This window comes from Ascaphus truei, chromosome 6 (assembly GCF_040206685.1).
Source record: "Ascaphus truei isolate aAscTru1 chromosome 6, aAscTru1.hap1, whole genome shotgun sequence".
Lineage (NCBI taxonomy): Eukaryota > Metazoa > Chordata > Amphibia > Anura > Ascaphidae > Ascaphus > Ascaphus truei.
In genome coordinates, this window is record NC_134488.1 from 61144278 (window position 1) to 61165225 (window position 20948).

At 51.8% G+C, this 20948-nt stretch overlaps 1 protein-coding gene across 1 annotated transcript in view; it reads left to right on the top strand.

Moving 5' to 3' along the window:
• TRIT1 (tRNA isopentenyltransferase 1) overlaps window positions 1-8172 on the top strand; it is a 12671-nt gene extending 4499 nt beyond the window's left edge. The window contains 9 exon segments of the mRNA XM_075604473.1: window positions 3586-3761; window positions 5175-5275; window positions 5278-5316; window positions 5589-5700; window positions 5795-5907; window positions 5983-6060; window positions 7165-7274; window positions 7379-7496; window positions 7579-8172. Coding sequence (XP_075460588.1) covers window positions 3586-3761; window positions 5175-5275; window positions 5278-5316; window positions 5589-5700; window positions 5795-5907; window positions 5983-6060; window positions 7165-7274; window positions 7379-7496; window positions 7579-7919 — 1188 coding nt within the window. The 3' untranslated portion in view covers window positions 7920-8172.
• The last annotated feature ends 12776 nt before the right edge of the window (window positions 8173-20948 follow it).

Consider the following 20948-nt stretch of genomic DNA (forward strand, 5'->3'; position numbering starts at 1 on the left):
CCTCTCACTCGGCCTCTTTTTCTCCCCCCCCTCCTCTCTCTCGGCCTCTTTTTCTCCCCCCCCTCCTCTCTCTCGGCCTCTTTTTCTCCCCCCCATCTCTCGGCCTCTTTTTCTTCCCCCCCTCTCTCGGCCTCTTTTTCTCCCCCCCCTCTCTCGGCCTCTTTTTCTCCCCCCCCCCTCTCTCTGCCCCCCCTCTCTCTGCCTTTTTTTCTCCTCCCCCCACCGCCCCCAATCTCTCGGCCTCTTTTTCTTTCCCCCCCCTCTCGGCCTCTTTTTCTCCCCCCCCCCTCTCTCTCGGCCTCTTTTTCTCCTCCCCCCCCCCCCTCTCGGCCTCTTTTTCTCCCCCCCCCCCTCTCTCTCGGCCTCTTTTTCTCCTCCCCCCCCCCCTCTCGGCCTCTTTTTCTCCCCCCCCTTCTCTCTGCCTCTTTTTCTCCCCCCCCCTCCACTCTCTCGGCCTCTTTTCTCTCCCCCCCCTCTCTCTCGGCCTCTTTTTCTCCCCCCCTCTCTCTCGGCCTCTTTTTCTCCCCCCCTCTCTCTCGGCCTCTTTTTCTCCCCCCCCCCTCTCTCGGCCTCTTTTTCTCCCCCCCCTCTCGGCCTCTTTTTCTCCCCCCCCTCTCTCTCGGCCTCTTTTTCTCTCCCCACCTTTTTCTCGGCCTCTTTTTTTCTCCCCCCTCTCGGCCTCTTTTTCTCCCCCCCCTCTCTCTCGGCCTCTTTTTCTCCCCCCCCCTCTCTCGGCCTCTTTTTCTCCCCCCCTCTCGGCCTCTTTTTCTCCCCCCCCTCTCTCTCGCCTCTTTTTCTCTCCCCACCTTTTTCTCGGCCTCTTTTTTTCTCCCCCCTCTCGGCCTCTTTTTCTCCCCCCCCCCCCTCTCGGCCTCTTTTTCTCCCCCCCCCCTCTCTCGGCCTCTTTTTCTCCCCCCCCTCTCTCGGCCTCTTTTTCTCCCCCCTCTCTCTCGGCCTCTTTTTCTCCCCCCCCCTCTCTCTCTGCCTTTTTTTCTCACCCCCCCCCCCACTCTCTCGGCCTCTTTCCCCCCCCCACTCTCTCTGCCTCTTTTTCTTCCCCCCCCCACTCTCTCTGCCTCTTTTTCTTCCCCCCACCCCCCCCACTCTCTCTGCCTCTTTTTCTTCCCCCCACCCCCCCCCCCACTCAATCTGCCTCTTTTTCTTCCCCCCACCCCCCCACTCTCTCGGCCTCTTTTTCTCCCCCCCCCCTCTCTCGACCTCTTTTTCTCCCCCCCCTCTCTCTCTGCCTCTTTTTCTCTCTCCCCCCCCTCTCTCTCGGCCTCTTTTTCTCCCTTCCCTCTCTCTCAGCCTCTTTTTCTCCCCCCCCATCTCTCTCAGCCTCTTTTCTCCCCCCCCATCTCTCTCAGCCTCTTTTTCTCCCCCCCCCCATCTCTCTCGGCCTCTTTTTCTCCCCCCCCCCATCTCTCTCGGCCTCTTTTTCTCCCCCCCCCCCTCTCTCTCTCGGCCTCTTTTTCTCCCCCCCATCTCGGCCTCTTTTTCTCCCCCCCTCTCTCTCTCGCCTCTTTTTCTCCCCCCCCTCTCTCTCGGCCTCTTTTTCTACCCCCCCTCTCTCTCTCGGCCTCTTTTTCTACCCCCCCTCTCTCTCTCGGCCTCTTTTTCTACCCCCCCTCTCTCTCTCGGCCTCTTTTTCTCCCCCCCTCTCTCTCTCGGCCTCTTTTTCTTCCCCCCACCCCCCCCCCCACTCAATCTGCCTCTTTTTCTTCCCCCCACCCCCCCACTCTCTCGGCCTCTTTTTCTCCCCCCCTCTCTCTCTCTGCCTCTTTTTCTTCCCCCCACCCCCCCCCACTCAATCTGCCTCTTTTTCTTCCCCCCACCCCCCCACTCTCTCTGCCTCTTTTTCTCTTCCCCCCCCCCCACTCTCTCGGCCTCTTTTTCTCCCCCCCCCCCTCTCTCTGCCTCTTTTTCTCCCCCCCCTCTCTCTCGGCCTCTTTTTCTCCCTTCCCTCTCTCTCAGCCTCTTTTTCTCCCCCCCCATCTCTCTCAGCCTCTTTTTCTCCCCCCCCCCATCTCTCTCGGCCTCTTTTTCTCCCCCCCCATCTCTCTCGGCCTCTTTTTCTCCACCCCCCCTCTCTCTCTCGGCCTCTTTTTCTCCCCCCATCTCGGCCTCTTTTTCTCCCCCCCCTCTCTCTCTCGCCTCTTTTTCTACCCCCCCTCTCTCTCTCGGCCTCTTTTTCTACCCCCCCTCTCTCTCTCGGCCTCTTTTTCTACCCCCCCTCGCTCTCTCGCCCCACCCTCGCTCTCTCGCCCCCCCCCCCACCCTCGCTCTCTCGCCCCCCCCCCCCCACCCTCGCTCTCTCGCCCCCCCCCCCACCCTCGCTCTCTCGCCCCCCCCCCCTCCCTCGCTCTCTCGCCCCCCCCACCCTCGCTCTCTCGCCCCCCCCACCCTCGCTCTCTCGGCCCCCCCACCCTCGCTCTCTCGGCCCCCCCACCCTCGCTCTCTCGGCCCCCCACCCTCGCTCTCTCGGCCCACCCTCCCTCGCTCTCTCGGCCCCCCCACCCTCGCTCTCTCGGCCCCCCCACCCTCGCTCTCTCGGCCCCCCCACCCTCGCTCTCTCGGCCCCCCCCACCCTCGCTCTCTCGGCCCCCCCACCCTCGCTCTCTCGGCCCACCCTCCCTCGCTCTCTCGGCCCCCCCACCCTCGCTCTCTCGGCCCCCCCACCCTCGCTCTCTCGGCCCCCCCACCCTCGCTCTCTCGGCCCCCCCACCCTCGCTCTCTCGGCCCCCCCCCCCCACCCTCGCTCTCTCGGCCCCCCTCGCTCTCTCGCCCCCGCCCCCCCCCCCCACCCTCGCTTTCTCGCCCCCCCCCCCCACCCTCGCTTTCTCGCCCCCCCCCCCACCCTCGCTTTCTCGGCCCCCCCCCCCACTCTCGCTCTCTCGCCCCCCCCCCCCCAGCTCTCTCGGCCCCCCCCCCCCCCAGCTCTCTCGGCCCCCCCCCCCCCAGCTCTCTCGGCCCCCCCCCCCCCAGCTCTCTCGGCCCCCCCCCCCCCAGCTCTCTCGGCCCCCCCCCCCCAGCTCTCTCGGCCCCCCCCCCAGCTCTCTCGGCCCCCCCCCCCAGCTCTCTCGGCCCCCCCCCCAGCTCTCTCGGCCCCCCCCCCCCACCCTCGCTCTCTCGGCCCCCCCCCCCCCCCCCCACCCTCGCTCTGTCGGCCCCCCCCCCCCACCCTCGCTCTCCCGGCCCCCCCCCCCACCCTCGCTCTCCCGGCCCGCCCCCCCCCTCGCTCTCTCGGCCCTTCCCACCCTCGCTCTCTCGGCCCTTCCCACCCTCGCTCTCTCGGCCCTTCCCACCCTCGCTCTCTCGGCCCTTCCCACCCTCGCTCTCTCGGCCCTTCCCACCCTCGCTCTCTCGGCCCTTCCCACCCTCGCTCGCTCGGCCCTTCCCACCCTCGCTCGCTCGGCCCTTCCCACCCTCGCTCGCTCGGCCCCCCCCACCCTCGCTCTCTCGGGCCCCCACGCGCTTTCTCTTTCGCCCCCCCCCTTTTTCCCTCCCCCTTCTTCTTTCTCTCTGCCTCTTCACACAGCGAGAGAGAGGGGGTGGTGGGAACTGAACTTTGTGTGTAAAATGCAGGAGTCTTCCACTGAAGAAAAGATCACGAAGGACAGTGCGCGATTTACACAGCTCCCAGCCAATAGGAAGGAAGAACTGGAGCAACTAGACAGCCACGAGCTGCACACACGCCTCAGACACGTGGACCCAGAGATGGCGGCAAAACTACACCCGCATGACAAACGCAAAGTAGCAAGGTGAGACACGAGGTTCCTCACACAGGTGACCCGCACCAAGCTGTCATGTGACATGAGGTACACACACACACACCTGTCAGACAAGTTACACAGTGTGCCTATACACTCAGCCGTCCCATGACATGAGGTCCCCATGCACTCTGCTGTCCCGCTAAGCTGTATATACAATGAATGTATTCTGCTTTATTAGGAGGGGGGGGGGGGAACTAAAGTCTCGTATCTAACTGCGGATAGAACGGCAGCGATTCCAAATTCACAGTATTTGCAAACGGTATTATTATTTTTTTGTAGGATCTAATTCTTTTGAGTTGAAAATAGGATATTTGAAGAAAATATATTTACATATTTTCTGGGTGAGGAACGGGACTTTTATTGGGGTCATTGTCGGGTTGGTCCCTCCAGTCTAGGTGAAAGCAGCTCCCCTGTCTGCGTGCGTCTGTCCCAGGAAAGCGGCGCCCCTGTCTGCGTGCGTCTGTCCCAGGGAAAGCGGCGCCCCTGTCTGCGTGCGTCTGTCCCAGGGAATGCGGCGCCCCTGTCTGCGTGCGTCTGTCCCAGGGAAAGCGGCGCCCCTGTCTGCGTGCGTCTGTCCCAGGGAAAGCGGCGCCCCTGTCTGCGTGCGTCTGTCCCAGGGAAAGCGGCGCCCCTGTCTGCGTGCGTCTGTCCCAGGGAAAGCGGCGCCCCTGTCTGCGTGCGTCTGTCCCAGGGAAAGCGGCGCCCCTGTCTGCGTGCGTCTGTCCCAGGGAAAGCGGCGCCCCAGTCTGCGTGCGTCTGTCCCAGGGAAAACGGCGCCCCTGTCTGCGTGCGTCTGTCCCAGGGAAAGCGGCGCCCCTGTCTGCGTGCGTCTGTCCCAGGGAAAGCGGCGCCCCTGTCTGCGTGCGTCTGTCCCAGGGAAAGCGGTGCCCCTGCGTCGGTGAGAGCGGCGCCCCTTTGTGCGTCTGTGCGAGTGGGGCGCCTCTGCGTGCGTCTGTGCCGGGGAGAGTGGGGCGCCTCTGCGTGCGTCTGTGCCGGGGAGAGTGGGGCGCCTCTGCGTGCGTCCGTGCCGGGGAGAGCGGGGCGCCTCTCTGAGAGTGAAAGGTGTGAGTCTGTGCCAGTGAAAGTAGTGCATCAGCCTGTGAGAGTGTTGGGGTGTGTAGTTGCAGAGCAGGCCTGGTCACATACCTTCCTTTTATGATGCGAGCGCTAACTTGTTACTTGTAACGAGTTTAGGAAATCTCAGGAGTTTTTACCTCTCCTTCCCCCGGGGCCGCCGGGAGTTCTTTCTCCCCCTAAATCTGAGCTTGGATCAGGCTGAGAGCTTGTGTTGCAAGCTCTTCTGAGACCAAGTGTGAGCTCTGTGACTGAGATGAGGGCAGCAGCAACTGTCCCAAAGGCTGTGCCTCCTGCAGATCTAGTGAGACTCTGCCTGTTACACAGGAGCCTGCAGCTGTTTGAGGAAACCGGCCTCTCCCACACTGAACATCTGAGACGGCAGCAAGAAGAAAAAGGAGGGAGTCCCTTAGGAGGGGCACTGAGGTACCCGACCCTTGCATCCTGTGGCTGCACGCAGAGCAGACAGGTATGAGTATGAGCGGCAGAAAAGCAGTGAGTGCAGATTCACCTTTCTGGTTATCCCTCCAGGACCAGAATCGGCCATCAATCTCAGAATTCCCAACTAACATGACCTGTTCTGATTCCCTGTAGATATTTCTTCCCTATCGCCACACATCTGTTGCAATTGGTAATGAGCTTGTTCTCATTTTGTTTAGGGGAGTAGTCTGCGGGAGTCTGATTTGGGGACGGGGGGTGTAGCAGTGTTGTGTTCTCCCCTAACATCTCGTTGTGCCTCAGCTCTGAATGCTCGGCTCGGGCGCAGAGTGGACGAGATGCTGGATCTCGGCCTGATTAAGGAGCTGCGCGACTTTCACAAGCGCTACAATGAGGATCTCGTTGCCCACTCGGGGTGAGTGCAGAACACAAGGGGGGCAGTTTAGAGATTTGGGGGGGAGGGGATCGGGCACCGTCACTTTGCAGCTCACACCAAGGCCTCGCCCCAGACAGGATTACCAGCACGGCATCTTCCAGTCAATTGGCTTCAAGGAGTTTCATGAATACCTGGTGACTGATGAGGGCTGCTGCCCAGACACTAATCAGCGCCTGCTGCAAAGAGGTGAGGGCTGAGGGCAGGGCGAGAGGTTGACAGTTGGCAGAGGGTCAGAAACTCATCAGTGTCTCCTTTCTCTAGGTATTGAGGCTCTAAAACAAGCAACCCAGAAATACGCTCGGAAACAGAACAAGTGGGTGCGGAACAGATTCCTAAAGCGTATGTTTGAGGAATTAGGGCGGTTCCATAGCTAATGAAGTCGGTTCCACCCATTCTAATACTTTGTAATCAGCGGGGGAATGGGCAGGAACTAGGTGTGCTAAATTATCAGCTGTCCGTTTCAGTGTCTTTGCCAGTGTGTGAGTGAAAGCAGTGTGCTTCCCCCCAATCTCTTCCCTCACAATGGTCTCTATCTGATTTGGACCTCAGATTTCTGAGCATACTCTGGTATTGTTGCAGAGGAATCCCTCCCTCTCTGTCGTCCTCCCTCCCTCTCTGTCGTCCTCCTCCTCCTCCTCCCGTTCCCTCTCTGGACTGGAGCCAGATTCAGCAGCTGGAACACGAGCACTTGTTGAGCTACAGAGCGAGGCGGCCCAGGACAGGTGCTCTGCCTGTGCTGTGTCTCACATTCAGGGAGCAGCAGGTGGGAGGCAGGTGCTGCCCAGGCGTTTCTCCCCGCTCCGGATCCCTGTGTCTGTGTGAGCATTTAGCTGGCGCGGAGAGATGGCAGAATAAAGGGAACGGCACAAGTAATAGTCCATGTCCTCTAATGTGATAACAAGGTGTCTCACGCAGGATTCCTGCATGCTGATCTGAGCTTTTGTCCATGAGATCCAGCAATCCGCAAGGCCTGCTCTTACCACTAACAACCCTATATCAGTGGCTCGGTGTCAGTGTATATATGTAACACGCTGACGATTCGCTCCAACTCGCTTAACAATTTCCCCCTCCCTCGGACCAACATCCGAAATTACAGTATAACAGAGCAGGACTGGTTGACCTGTCAAGTCACCGGCCTGACTGGTCACCGTGCACCCTATTCTGCTTTGTGCTCACAAAACATGATGGGAGTGCTGTTGACAGTTGTGGCGGTGACAGGTCAGTGTACAGCTCAGGCACCATGGGGTTTGGTTGACTGGGATGTTGGGGACAGGTAAGAAAGTTCTCTGAATGTGACCTTCTGTGAGTCAGTAAAGTCTGTTAACTCTGCTGAATAGATTGTTCTGATTGGTTGATCTCCGTCTGTAATCTACAGAGATTCACCTGACAGCTGGGGACGAGTATGTACTCAGCCTGTACTGAGCATGTGCTATGTTATTCCAGGCCCTGGTCCCAACGTGCCCTGTGTGTACGGCCTGGATGTGACGGACATCTCTGCCTGGGAACAGTCTGTTCTTTCCCCCTCTCTGCAGATCGTGAGCAGCTTCTTGCAGGCGAGTTCAGGAATGTCGACGTCCCCTCTAGGATATATGCGTGCACTGTGGTGTCTGTTACACTCTGCATGCTAAGTATAAGTAATCTTTCTTTGTCCCCACAGGGACAGTCCCCAGTCATTGAGCCACTCAAGCTGGATTGTGATAAAACTGAGAACAAGCGGAGCCACCACACGTGTGATTTGTGCGACAGAATCATCATTGGTGACAAGGAATGGACAGGTAGGTATCAGCAGATTGGATGTCGGAGATGTGGGAGGCACTGAAACAAGTGTTCATATTGTGTTTCTTTTACACTCTGAAGCTCACACAAAGTCAAAATCTCATCTTCACCATGCAAAGAAGAGGAGGAAGTTGGAAAGCGACCTAGGAAGCGTACCTGAGAAGGAAGGAGCTTCCACTTCTGGTTTAGAGGGAGCATGGGATGTGCGGGAGAAAGGAGAGCGCAGTCCTGGTACAGAGAGAGCACAGGGCGTGCAACAGAAGGGAGGGGTGTGCAGCTCCGGTATAGAGCGAGTATTGGACATGCAAGAGCGGGAAGGAGCATGCAGTCCTAATAGAGAGGGCGCATTGGATGTGCGAGAGGAGAAAAGCGTGTGCAATCCTGGTACAGAGAGCATGGGATGGGCAGGTGAGGGCAGCTGATGCAGAGCAAGCAGATGCTGTGAGGGATAACGGCAGCGTCGTTATGAAGATGTTGATGGATGTGATGGTGAGGGAGGTGGCACAGACAACGCTGAGGTTTCGTGCGAAATTGTGGGCTCACATTGTTCAGATAGTGGCTTCTTGCAGCGTGCGCTATTCACCTCTGGTGAGGGTCTCTGCATATATATTTGAATGTGTTGGGACCACCAACTCGTTTTTAAACATGTAATAAAGCCCATGTCTTTGTATGGACTGTGTGCTCTTGGGTGTGTTTCATTGCATTTTATTTTGGTAGCTGCTTTGAGTGAATTTACACTGTACCTCCACCTATCACCTGGCCTTCCCTCTTGGCCCCTTTCCTGGCCTATCTGGTGGATATAGGATAACCAAGAACGTCATAGCTTCTTTTGTGAAAAACCAGGAATTCAGAGCAAGACGTTCAGATCAGACTCCTGCTGGTGAGAATCAAGCGTTTAATCCCTGTGCTCCAGCTAATACAGCAGCCTCTCCATCTGTGCAGCAGACAGTCTCTAAACACGCAGGCACCCATCCCTTTGGCTTTGGTTAGAGATAAGTGAATTCATTATGCACTAATTACAGTGCCCGCCAATCCCAACGCTGCTGCATGTAGCTGACGAGCACAGATAAGTAGCTCATTAGTGTCTCTGTTGCAGCCATCTGGGGAAAGGCAGTTGTATGAAGAGTATCTGGGGCTGGCTCTTCCTCACAGTCTCTCACTGGACAATCTTCTAGGAAATGAGCAAGCGCTGGGAGACATCTCAACATCTCACCAAATGCTGCTCTGCCCATTAAATTGAATGTAAGCCTTTCCTGGCCTGAGGCTGGTTGGAGGTCAGCGTGGTGCAGAGTAACCGCTTCTGTCCGTTAAGATTAAATTACTTGGCTGCCCTGTTGTGGCACTACTTATTGTAAGTTCATCCATCTGGTCCTGACCTCTCCTGCTGTTCCCCAGGCCCATCTGTACCCTGGACACAAGGCAAGTCTGTATATCTCTCCGAACTGGGAGCTATCCAGCTGTAATGAGTAGGACAGTGCAGTATATGCATAATACAATGTCCTGGGGGGCTATATTAAAGGGGCTAATCTTCCTAGGACCAAAGTGAACTAATTCCAGTGATATCTCATCTGGGTAAACCGACACCTATAAATATGTGTCATTTAATTTTTACCGTTTGACCTGCCAAAGTCCCTCCTTGCCTCTCCTTAATGTTATTGGCTCTAATAAGGACTGAGTGGGATAAAGGTAAAGATAACTCTTGATTGACAGTCTCCCATTCAGAGGCCCCTAACAAATGCAACTGTCCGACTGGGATTGCTCCTTTTAAAGGGTTAATCCTACATACTCGACTCAATCTTTTCTCTTTAAACAACTTGTCTGTAACTGGTGTCCTTAGAAATACTCAATCTTCAAAGTAATTATTTTATTTTACTTTATTTGTATTCCCGGGGGAAAAAAATGAATGTTTTCTTTCAGAGCCACTGAAGTTACTTCTATTAATCAGTTTGGGTAATGACAGTATTATGACTTGACATAAAGACAACAAAATAAGCCATTTACCTGTACATTTGAACTTTCCCAAATTATATTGGGTAAAGATTGCAAAACCCCACGCATTTCTTTACTATAGAAATGTTTTATACATTTAAAAAAAAATGCTTCTACGTGTCCGATTTCTTTAAAAACAACGTGTCTCATTTGGGCTCCATGTACGTTATGAAGCATGGCACTTTCAAGAACAGAAATGAAGAGGATTGGGTATTTGCAGCGCTGCAAAGTGTGGTAGTGACTGGATTTTAACAATAAATACTACTCAAGGAGATTTCTCCATATTAACAGATTACATCTCTCCTGTGTTTACTGCACTTGGATAACAGACTTCTACATTTTTCTTTGTACATGATGCCACTTCATTCTCACAGCCTAATTGCCCGCTGATTATACCCCATTGTTGAGAATAAGCTCGTCCAGTGTTCCGCACTGATGCTATCAGGTTGCTATTATCATTCGCAAATCCCGGGAACCTACTCTTTGTCAAACGACAAGATTGCTGTTAGGTGTGGAGAGGTATCTGCTGCTGCTGCACCCCTCCTCGCAAACACAGGGAAAAGTAGACTATAAATGAGTCCCGTTCTGAGATGTGTTTTTTTGGGGGGGGGGGAGGGGAAACATTAATAGATGGTAGCATGCGGGGTGGGTTACACACCCTGTGCTCACTCAAATCTGTTACAAACTTATGTTCAAGTTTTGGTTTGCGGGGCACTCTGGCAGCAAAGAGGTTAAAAATACAGGACCTAATCAGTTCAAAATACAGGACCTAATCAGTTCAATCTCCTCACTGCCACAGGCCTCTAGCACATGTCATAAATACTGCTCTGCATACAGATATGTATTGCTTTGCTTACATATGTCGCACTGCTTAGCTTATATACATTGCATGTGGCTATATACTGCTCTGCAATATATGCATATATACTGCTCTGCATATACACCCCTAAATATATTTGCTGCATACTAATATACATTGCATATAGATTTATGCTGCTCTACATACATTGCTCTGCATGTGGATATATTTGGTTTACTTATTTATATAGTGCTGCATGCTCGTGCATGTTATATATATATATATATATTTGATTGGTAACAGCTCAGTGCACGGTCCTGTGCCCCCCTGTGTGTTTGACAGCGCCCTCTGAGCTGCATTTCCCGCCAGGCTTTGTTTATCCTCCCACGCACTGGCCTTTGCCCTCCCCACCTCTGCTCTGACAGTGCAGCTCTCCCGCCAACTCTGAGCGGCTACACAGCTCTTGGCGGCAAAGCCTTTGTGTTGTGCGCGGGGACAGCCTGACACTCCCTGCACAACTGGCAGCTTGCCCAGTCTGTGACAGAGCAGGAAGTTACAGGACAAAGGGCGTCCCCTCTGTACGCACTGACAACTATACACAAATATTAACTCGCCTACAGTATACACATGTAAACAGAAACACATGCACATATATCTGTACACACACACCTATACCAGACCCTCCAACATTTTGCACACATTGCAGACAGATTTCCCGTGGCCCAGGACTAGTGGCGACCGCCCCTCCCCGGGGTCGGCGGTCTTGCCCCCATTTCACTCCTCACGAGCCCCCCTTAAACCCCCCTCTTCCTATGTATTTCTCTCCCCTCCGTCTCACCCCCTCACCTCACTCCCCCCTCCAATTAAAATACTCATTCAATCCCTCCCCCCGCCTCACATGTATTTCCCCTGTCTCACTCTTACTCCCCCTCTTCCTCCCTCACTCACTCCCTCACACCCTCACTCTCCCCCCTCCATCAATTACCCTACTCCCACTCAATCCCTCTCCCCCTACACACACCCCACTACCCCAAATAAAAAAACCTTCCCACTCCCCAAATACATACAAAAAATACCCCCACCCCCAAATGCATACCAAAACCCCCAACCCCCCGATATATACCAAACACCCCATATACAACCCCGATACTCAAATACATACAATCCCCAAACCTAATACATACAACCCCTCACCTCCCCCCAAAACATTTTTAAACCACCCCTAAAAAAATATACATATATATATATATATATACATATATATATATATATATATACACACCCCAACTACATAAAAAAAAAATTAAGCTTACCTTTAGCCTACTTTGGGTATGGTCTCAGACCTCTGCTGCGCTGGCTCTCCACTAACTTGCTTGCCCAGCTGCTGGTCCTCCTGTTGTCGCCGCCAGGCCCGGCTCTTCCCCAGCTGCGGGCCCACCCTACTGACTGACCCGGAGCTTCTGACGCCGGCGTGCGCTGGGCCTCTCATGTCGTTGCGCGCCGGAAGCTGAGCCCAGTCTGCTTCCGGCGCGCCAGCATTATAAGCTCGGCCTGGGACAGTCAGTGAGCAAGGTCTGCAGCTGGGGGAAAGCCAGGCCTGGCTGGTGAAACGAGAGGACTGGCAGCCGGGCCCCCAACAACCACCGGGCCCAGGACACTTTCCCTGGCTCTCATCCCCCCCCCCCCCCCCCCCGGAGCCCTGTTTACACATAAAATAGGTAGCCCAGTAGTTACTTTACTTATACTGGATGGAGGCACTTTCAAGCAATTCCTATGGCAGTCCCTTAACCCAGGGGTGCACAATATTTTCCCCGTCTGCTCTCCTCCGGCGTCATTTGACGACAGGTTACCATGACAATGTGTCGCTGGAAGCCAAGGTTAGTTACAGAGGCCTTGCCCGGTCCCCCGGCATTTAATTTAAATGCCTTGGGGAGAGCACAGGACCTCTGTAACCGCCACCCCCCCCCCCCCCCAGCCTTAACCTACGCTGCTTACCACACAGAAAACATTTGTTTGATAGGTACAGCTGGTCTTATAGGAACCAAAAGTGTAGCATACCTGCTAAAAGGAAGGAGGAGCGGCTCAGTGAGTAAAGACTCTGACACTGTAAACAATGACACTGCGTTTGAATCAGGGGAACCTGGTTCAATTCTCGTGACCTTAGGCGAGTTACTTTATCTCCCTGTCCCTCAGGCACAAAAATCATAAATTGTAAGCTCATCTGGGCAGGGATTGTGTCTGTAACATTCCTATGTGCTGCGTACTGCGCTGGAAATGTGAAGCACTTTGTGTCCCATTGGGAGAAAAGCACTATATGAAATAAAGTTATTATAGTATTAATAGGTACATTCACAGTGCAGAAGTAACAGCAGAAATAAGTTTGGGTACACATATACATACAAAACCTTTACACGTACACAGATGTATGTATGTTGTTAAATTTGTAATTATAATGAGTACGCAGTAGTTTACAAAAAGAGAAATAGAATACGGATATATACACACCTACAGTCAGGGCTGCTTTATACATTAGGCCGACAAGGCACAGTGCCTAGGGCCTACAAACCTTTTAGGGCCTACAAACCTTTTAGGGCCTACAATATTTCACTTGACAAAATACCTAAACAAAAAAAAATCACAAAATAAGAGAAAACAAATTTTAATTTAAAATGCCTTTGATGTATCGATACCTTTAAATATCGAAACAAAAGTATCGATGCCAAATATCGCTAGTATCGAAAGAAACAAGCAAACGATGAAATTAGCATAAAAACGAGTAAAAATATCAGACACACAGGCCTCTAGAAATAAAAGTGCCTAGGGCCTACGAAGGTCTTAAAACGGCGCTGCCTACAGTATATACATATTAACACACCTGTATACATTCATAGACATACTGACACACACATTTACACATACAAAGTTGTCAGCCACCAGTGACTGAGCTCTTGAGATTTTGGGTGTTTGGCCCCAAAAATTACATTTTAAAGCAGCAATCCCACCTGGAAGATATTTATATTGTTTTAACCTTTTCAGTGCCACGTCATGTGTGAACTCCTGGATGGCGCAGCTGGTCCCTTCATACTGGATGTGGAAATGGAGGGAGGTCCACTTCTGATTCGATTAAGCTGGGCACTCTGTGGGAGCCGTCAGCCCGATTACCCCCTATACAACTACCATTTTCCTAAAGTGTACCACGTATGTCAAAAGGACAATGAAAATATTAATGATTTATTTTTTTACAACATGGCAACCGGGGATTCCTCCGGGGCTGAACCGCATAATTTTCAACTTTTCCCGAGATACTTACTGATGTATTTGCCGGTGTTTCTGATTGCCTTCAGGGGAAACAAAATGGCCACCAAATCTTGCGGGTCTCACGGATCAACAGGAAGCCGTCATTGAGAGTTGACGTCTGTACATACTGACACGCCACACACTTAAATACACGTGCATATCAAATCTCTACGGGGTTGGAATAGCACATATATTAAATTTGGCTTGGATTATTCATTGCTGCTTAATGCCACAGCAACCCAACCTATCTCCTGAATAAGGTCTCGCCATATTAATTCATATTATCACTATCATATTATGAGATGGTGAGCGGTATAAACACTTCTACAGCCAGAAGCATGCTGGATACAAGAATTAGGGGCTATGAGGTGTTCTTACATGTGTAGCTTCATTACGTACTGTACTGTCATTTAAAGGCTCACGTTATAATGATGATCATGGCGTTCAGTTTCGGATCCCTATACTTACCCATTAAAAAAAAACACATTTCCTTTGGAAAGTTTTGTTTTACTGCTGTATTTAGCAGGGGCATGTTATAATATTCGGTATGTGCATTCTGGACATATCAGATTCTGAAACTTTGTCGTTTGGGGGGGAAAATAAAATGGCAGCTGTGACGCACATGCAATAAAACCAGAGGTCGTTATGGTAATACTTTTTTTGGTTCTTTATTTGGCAGGCACAATACTCGGCGCTGTACAGGTAGTCCTCGTTATCCAACGTTTCACTTTACAACAAATGGCATATCCAAAGCTTTACAATGCAACCCCAAGGGACGTTTTTGGACGACAGAATGCGTTATCCAACGCTCACCGCCACTGATTAACATGGGACTCACTTTACAACGGTCTCACTATCTAACGCTACTTCCAGAACTGGACTACGTTGGATAACCGAGGACTGTCTGTACTCAGAGTATTTGCAGGCAAAGTGACGAGAAATAAAATCGGCACAGTACAAAGCAACAGTTGATGTAATCACTTAAATTGTTTTTATTTTGAGGTTTGTTTCTTTAAACTGGATCTGATGGTTTGAATGGGAAAGTGTCGGCCGACCTTGTTTTTTATGTGAAGTTTCATAAATGCGGTATTTTCCCCTCTCAGTTGTTTAAAGGAGCAATTCATGCAATATCCTGCATGTTTTTTTTAAATAAATCAGTTCTGTAGTATTAGATACTACTTTTTTTTTAAATTAAACTCTTAATGCCATTTTTTTTTGAGTTAATATACTGAGCATCCCTTTGATTTCTATAGCAGGTTTAGCCACCCAGCAGTGCAAGTTCTTCGCAACACTTTCTAGTTTGTGATAATTTGCTGCCAATATTCCCAGCAGTTTGAGCTGCAAACTATAATAGATAATGTTACCATAGCAGCTACAATGTATTCTTATATTCCAGAATTACACTGACTGAAGGATTGATTGAAACTGAAAGGTAGCCATTTAGTCAATCCTGGGAAGCAGGATTTTCTGATAGATTACAGCAGGGGTGCGCAAACTTTTTTTGCTGCGCCCCCACCCATGCCTGCTCTCCTCCTTGGTGCGCCCACCCTCCTTACCTCGCGTGGCGTCAGCATGACCCCACTTTGCCATGGTAACGCGCCCTGGAGCCCGGCTTTACCTCGGTAAGTAGAGGTTGCAGAGGCCTCGCACGGTCCCCCGGCATTTAATTGAAATGCCTGGGGGGAAAGTGCGGGACCTCTGCAACTGCCCGCACTCCCAAAAAAAATCTCGCGCCCCCAGTTTGCGCACTGTTGGATTAGATGACAATAAATCGTACAACAGTTTAGGTCATTCGTTTTCAATAAAGGTAATCAAAGGCTGCATATATTAAAACAAAAGTTTATTTTTTTAAAAACATTTTTAAAGTGCCACTTGGATTGCCTCTTTAATACAATCAGCCAATCCTGGATTTGACCGAATACTGAGCCTAAATGGAGTTATAGCTCTGAAAACGGAGCCCCTGGGGGATCAAATTAACCCACGTGTATATTCATGATGTAGAAGAGAACTATACATCTCCTACACAGATAAAGGTGAGATACAGATGTAGCAGCCTTAGGCCTCGGCCATGGTCAGCGCTTATGCGCTGAGCCGTGCTTGCACTTACCTGTGAGCTCCTACAGCCGCAATGAGAGCGGCTTTAGTAGGGGCTCGCCTACGCTTCCGCAAGCGCGCGGAAGCTTAGGTCTTAGGTAATTTTTCAATTCAAGCGCTTGCCGGAGCGCAGGGCCAGTCACGTGAGCGGTTCGCCCAATGCACGTCAGCAGGTAACATGGCCGAGGCCTTAGTTGTTTCACTGATAACAACATATCACGTTATTACGCAGAATATCAGTATTTCTATAGGATTCAATGGCAATGAAAACCTTTACAATATCTGTATGCTCACATATACCTTAACACTAACATACACAGACCCATACGGTACACATACCCAGCCGTTCATCCTGTTATATATTGGGGGATAATGTTGCCTCCTAAAGATGCTGGAATAAATGGTACCATTCATGGAAAGCTTGTTATAGAATGGCCCCTATACTCTCCAGCATAACATCGCAGGTCACTTTGGCAGACAGGAGATCAAATCAGTTGTCTGGACACAGAACCTCTCCTCAGTGTAATGCTGCCCCCTGCTGTCCCTGGGAGAAAAGTATGCAGAGGAATTGGAGAGGCCCCAGCATGGGGTCGTAGGCTCCTTAAGGGCTGTGACAGCCTGATGGGCGTGAGTTGGGGGGTCGGCCGAGAGTGAGGAAGGCTGCTTGTCCCCTCCCATGTAGCCCCCCCCCTTGTCCTGCCAGCCTCATCCACGAGCCTGAGGAGCCTGCTGATGCTACTGCACCGGAAGAGCCGATAAGTGTCCCTGCCCTGTACAGATCCCAGCGCCGGGGTGTGGGCAGAAACCCCCATGCCCCATCTCCGCCGCCAAGCCTACCGACAGCCCACCACGCACACCACTGCGGCCTCCTCCAGTCCCATTGCCCTTCTGATGTCTCCCTTTATCCGGCCGCCTCCCGGCCGGTGCTCCCACCAAGTCCCGCCACCTCCCGGTCGGTTCCCCTGCCAAGTTCCGCCGCCCGCTCGCGCCTTTCCCCCCGGCCAGGCCCTGTCACCAGCCTGTTCCCTCCCCGGATTACCTAGGCCTCGGTGAGGGCCGCTCCTCCCTTGCACCAACACAGCTGCTCCTTGCGCCTGCACGGCCTCTTCTCCAGCCGCCAGAACACTCCCCGAATTACTTGGACCCCGGTGAGGGCCGCTCCTCCCTTGCGCCGGCGCGGCCACTTCTCCAGCCCCCGCACCGCATATCTGCTCACCTGCGGGTCATTCTGGGTACAGAGATAGCCACACACCTGCCAATAAGACCCCCACACCGCCATTACTCACCGCCCACCTGGGATCACCACCACTGCAGGGAGGGGGGTTCCCCTCCCACGCGGGCCGCAGACTGGTTGTTCCCCCGGCACCCGCCTCCCTCCTCAGATCATTATGATCAGGGGGAAGGGGGGTTTCCCTGTCCAGGGTCATGGCAGGAACAGGAGTGCACAGGCAGGTTTTCACCTCGGCCCGTCCCTGCAACAGCGCCAAAATATGGCCCCTGGCGGTACTGCAGGGGGACCTCAATCTCACCCCTCACGCTCCATAGGGGTATATGAGCCGGGATACAGTGATGAACCTGCTATGTCTCACAAAGCACTAAACACTATTCCTAACCAACGAACCTCCCAATGAAGAGAGAAAATCAGCGGGCACTGCTGGGCAAAAATGCAAGGCTGGACTGTGCTGCTGTAGTCAAATTAATTTATTAGATCATGCACAAAAGGGAGAATAAAAAGGGATGAGCCCCCGGAAGAACTCTAACGCGTTTCAACCCTTGCGGGTCTATTCTATGCTAACGGAATTCCCACCCACCCATCCCCCATGTTTGGCTATTGTATTAAAATGTTTGGAGTATTACATTAACTCAGTTTTGTATCAAACAGGAGCAGTGTTGTCTCCTCGTCACAGCGGCGCACAGCGGAGCTGCCCTGCCAGCCCAGCTCAGGAGACGGAGACCGGGCGAGGACTTTAGGGTCCGCCTTTCAGCTGGAGCCCCTAGAACAGCTCGGCAGGCAGGAGGTGCCGGCTTTAGGGCCAGGCCAGCCAATGCGCTATCAAAGCTGGCAAAAGGCTGGGTGCTAGCTTTAGGGCTGGGCCTAAACTGACCCTGGGGGCAGGGAATGCAGCCCAACATCGGCTGTTGAGGATCTCCCCCTCCCATGTTGCGGTGCTTAAGGCGGGGGGGGGGGGGGGGTGGGAGGGAGCTCGGCCAATTGCCGGCTGTGTGAGGATATCCCCCCATTCACAATCTTGGGGTGGGGGGAGGGAGCGCGGCCAATTGCTGGCTGCTGGGCAAGGATCACCCCCCCCCCCCCCATTTGCATGAATCATGCTGGGCTGGCTGGCGGGGTTTAACAGTGGATGTTAAAATAAAGCTGTGACCTTTTCCAACGTTATGTGTGGTCTCAAGTTATTGGTTTAGCGTTATGAAGGAAGTGCGGAGCATTACGCCTTTAATACACAAGTGTGCAATGTATATATCAGTATGCAGAGGAATATACAGTATACCAGAGTGCAATGTATATATCAGTATGCAGAGTAATACACACCAGAGTGCTATATATATATATATCAGTGTGCAGAGACATATACACCAGAGTGCAGTGTATAGATCAGTACGCAGAGGAATATACACCAGAGTGTAGTGTATAGATCAGTATGCAGAGTAATACACACCAGAGTGCAATGTATAGATCAGTACCCAGAGGAATATACACCAGAGTGTAGTGTATAGATCAGTACGCAGAGTAATACACACCAGAGTGCAATGTATAGATCAGTACGCAGAGGAATATACACCAGAGTGTAGCGTATAGATCAGTACGCAGACTAATACATGCGACGGTAAGGGTAAATATGACTGCTGTTAATAAAGGTTAAGTCTGCCATTACCCCTACCTGTCAGTAATACATTGGTATTGTATTATATGTTATGTAAATACAGTATGTATGTCTTTGCTTGGTTCCAGCACCTCAGGAATCGGGGGTTAATATGTTTGCAGGAGAATTGTTGCAACTTGGTCTGTGACCTTTCACTGTATCCTTGTTATGTTGCAGTTCTACCCACCAATCAGGGCCTGCGCATGTAGGCAGCACCTGGCCCTCAGTGTTGCAAAATTATGTTTTAAGTGTATACAAAGGTAGGGAGGGAGACTGGAGGCCCCTAGTAGACAGAGCCTGCAGAGTTGCGGCTGTGACAAGAAGAAACTGCAGTGTCCACTCCAGTGCTGGTCTCAGGCCTGAAAAATAGTCCTGTAGGCACTGGGCAAGAAGAGAGAACAGGGGAAATCTCTGCAAGAATGTCCCTTCAACTAGGTATGCAGGGTATCCCCCAGTTGGGTATGTGTGATGTTTGTGTTTTGCATAGTTGTGGATATACTTTTTCCAATAAATTAATTTTATAAACCCTTGTGTTCTGTCTGACGATATTGATCCATGGTATTAGTCCTGGTCTCCCATGACAATACACTCCAGAGTTTAGTGTCTATATCAGTATGTAGAGGAATATACACCAGCGTGCAGTGTATCGATCAGTACGCAGAGTAATACACACGAGTGCAGTGTATCGATCAGTACGCAGAGTAATACACACGAGTGCAGCGTATCGATCAGTACGCAGAGTAATACACACGAGTGCAGTGTATCGATCAGTACGCAGAGTAATACACACCCGAGTGCAGTGTATCGATCAGTACGCAGAGTAATACACACGAGTGCAGTGTATCGATCAGTACGCAGAGTAATACACACCCGAGTGCAGTGTATCGATCAGTATGCAGAGTAATACACACCCGAGTGCAGTGTATCGATCAGTACGCAGAGTAATACACACGAGTGCAGTGTATCGATCAGTACGCAGAGTAATACACACCCGAGTTGCAGTGTATCGATCAGTACGCAGAGTAATACACACCCGAGTGCAGTGTATCAATCAGTACCCAGAGTAATACACACCCGAGTGCAGTGTATCGATCAGTACCCAGAGTAATACACACCCGAGTGCAGTGTATCGATCAGTACGCAGAGTAATACACACGAGTGCAGTGTATCGATCAGTACGCAGAGTAATACACACGAGTGCAGTGTATCGATCAGTACGCAGTGTAATACACACGAGTGCAGTGTATCGATCAGTACGCAGAGTAATACACACGAGTGCAGTGTATCGATCAGTACGCAGAGTAATACACACGAGTGCAGTGTATCGATCAGTACCCAGAGTAATACACACCCGAGTGCAGTGTATCGATCAGTACGCAGAGTAATACACACGAGTGCAGTGTATCGATCAGTACGCAGAGTAATACACACGAGTGCAGTGTATCGATCAGTACGCAGAGTAATACACACGAGTGCAGTGTATCGATCAGTACGCAGAGTAATACACACGAGTGCAGTGTATCGATCAGTACGCAGAGTAATACACACGAATGCAGTGTATCGATCAGTACGCAGAGTAATACACACGAGTGCAGTGTATCGATCAGTACGCAGAGTAATACACACGAGTGCAGTGTATCGATCAGTACGCAGAGTAATACACACGAGTGCAGTGTATCGATCAGTACGCAGAGTAATACACTCGAGTGCAGTGTATCGATCAGTACCCAGAGTAATACACACCAGTGCAGTGTATCGATCAGTACGCAGTGTAATACACACGAGTGCAGTGTATCGATCAGTACGCAGAGTAATACACACTCGAGTGCAGTGTATCGATCAGTACGCAGAGTAATACACACTCGAGTGCAGTGTATCGATCAGTACGTAGAGTAATACACACCAGTGCAGTGTATCGATCAGTACGCAGAGTAATACACACAAGTGAAGTGTATCGATCAGTACGCAGAGTAATACACACTCGAGTGCAGTGTATCGATCAGTACGTAGAGTAATACACACCAGTGCAGTGTATCGATCAGTACGCAGAGTAATACACACCCGAGTGCAGTGTATCGATCAGTACGCAGAGTAATACACACCCGAGTGCAGTGTATCGATCAGTACGCAGAGTAATACACACGAGTGCAGTGTATCGATCAGTACGCAGAGTAATACACACTCGAGTGCAGTGTATCGATCAGTACGCAGAGTAATACACACGAGTGAAGTGTATCAATCAGTTAGCAGAGTAATACACACGTGTGCAGTGTATCGATCAGTACGCAGAGTAATACACACCAGAGTGCAGTGTATCGATCAGTACGCAGAGTAATACACACCAGAGTGCAGTGTATCGATCAGTACGCAGAGTAATACACACCAGAGTGCAG